Source organism: Humulus lupulus, chromosome 7 (assembly GCF_963169125.1).
Source record: "Humulus lupulus chromosome 7, drHumLupu1.1, whole genome shotgun sequence".
Classification (NCBI taxonomy): domain Eukaryota; kingdom Viridiplantae; phylum Streptophyta; class Magnoliopsida; order Rosales; family Cannabaceae; genus Humulus; species Humulus lupulus.
The window spans coordinates 2262136-2264060 of record NC_084799.1 but is presented as its reverse complement, the minus strand read 5'-3'; the positions used below and the strand labels follow the sequence as shown (position 1 = coordinate 2264060).

The 1925-nt window shown below is 40.5% G+C and overlaps 1 protein-coding gene across 1 annotated transcript; it reads right to left on the bottom strand.

Annotated features, from left to right (window-relative positions):
• LOC133790294 (delta(12)-oleate desaturase-like) lies at positions 1 to 1395 on the bottom strand. The gene has a single exon (XM_062227892.1). It carries the CDS (start codon positions 1370 to 1372, stop codon positions 242 to 244), a length of 1131 nt encoding a protein of 376 aa, XP_062083876.1. The 5' UTR covers positions 1373 to 1395; the 3' UTR covers positions 1 to 241.
• Positions 1396 to 1925: the final 530 nt, after the last annotated feature.

Sequence of the window (1925 nt, the reverse complement as noted above, 5' to 3'; positions counted from 1 at the left end):
TGAAACAAATAACACATTAGTCAATATGCCCATTAAAACCAAAAACACACAAATTTAAACTAAAATAATATTCATTATATATGCACAAAGAGGCAGGAGTCTCTTTCCTCACCTTTATAATTACTTAAGAAATCTTTCTCACCTTAAACAACACATACATACACACACTCACACAACATATATATATATATATATATGGGCATCAACACTACTTATAATTCTCTTACTAGGCTTGATTTAATTAGAACTTGTTATTGTACCAGAAAACACCTTTCTTAGGAGATTCATCATCTGGCTCAACATAGACACACTCCTTCACCTCTCTCCACAAAGCCTTAACTATCGGAGTATCATCAACGCAGTAATACTCTCCCAATATTGGCTTCACAGCTTTGGTGGCTTCCACTGCATTGTAATGTGGCATTGTGGAGAATAAATGGTGCACCACATGAGTGTCTGTAATGTTATGGAAAACCCTATTGAGAACTCCATAGTCTCGGTCGACCGTCGACAAAGCACCCCTCAACCAATCCCACTCGGACGAGTCATAGTGCGGCAACGCAGGGTGAGTATGCTGCAAGTAAGTGATCAAAATAAGGAAGCCATTCACTACCACCAATGGCACCCCATACACGCACAGAACCCAGCCGAGCCCTTTGGCTGCGGCGAGTTGGTAAAGCACGAATATGGTAGTGAAAATTCCAACATCAGAGATGAATACTTGAAGCCTTTCGCTGCTGGAGAAGATTGGACTGTAGGGATCGTAATGACAAGCGAAGCGTTCGTATGGTTTGCCTGATAAATTGAAAGCCAAGTAGAAAGGCCAACCAACGGTCAATAGAGTAACAAGCATTAAGGCTCTCCCTAATGGATTATTGTTCAAGTATTTGGAGAACCATGGTGTTTGAGATTTTAGCATTGGAACATACACTTCCTCGTGCTCAATGGAACCGATGTTGGAATGGTGGCGGCGGTGACTGAATTTCCACGAGAAGTATGGGACGAGAAAAGCAGAGTGGAAGACGAGGCCAACCGTGTCGTCCACCCATTGGTGGTCACTGAATGCGTGGTGGCCACACTCGTGGGCAAGGATCCAAATACCGAAACAAATGCAGCCCTGGAAGATCCAGTAAAGGGGCCAGGCCAAGTACGAGAGTGGGTGGGGGAGAAGGTGGAAGTAAGAGGTGGCTACGTGGTAGAACAAAGAGGCGAAGAACAGGTCGTGAAGGAGATAAGAGAAGGAGCGTAGAAGAGAGCGTTTGAAGCAATGGGGTGGAATGGCTTTCTTGATTTGGCTTAGTGTGAATGGTGGTGTGGTGTGTGGTACTCGCTCAAGCATTCGACCACTGTTGACTCCCATGATTGCGTTCATGGAGAATGAGAAAAAGAAAAGAATATGAATTCATTATTTCGCTCCTACAGCAATGGTATTTATTGTCCATGCTTTAGTGCCAGCTAGCTAAGAGTTTCAATAAAAAATGATATTATTTGACACGTTATCTTTCTTTAATTTAAATGGAATTTCGTACTTCAATAATACTTATATAGTACCCTGTATTTTAAAATTATATATATTTGATGCCATATGAGCATTATTGAAAACAAAAGGTACCAAAATGATACTTTGCAATAACACAGGTACCAAATGGTTACCTACCCTAATTTAAATAATGTGACAAGAACTATAGGGCTCTTTCTAGAAAATAATTAGTGTTTAATGAAGTTACTTATATTCTTATTAATGAGTCAATATTCTTATATTTATTCTATGTGGGACACCATACTCCAATATCCCCTCAAGATGGTGGCAATTTTTCGCTCACCAATCTTGAATCACCTGATCATAAGTGACTCTTTTTCAGCTCGCTTATTTTTTTTGGATCTCAAATGTCTTTTTGTATTATGCGGATCTCGTGCGACTTAGC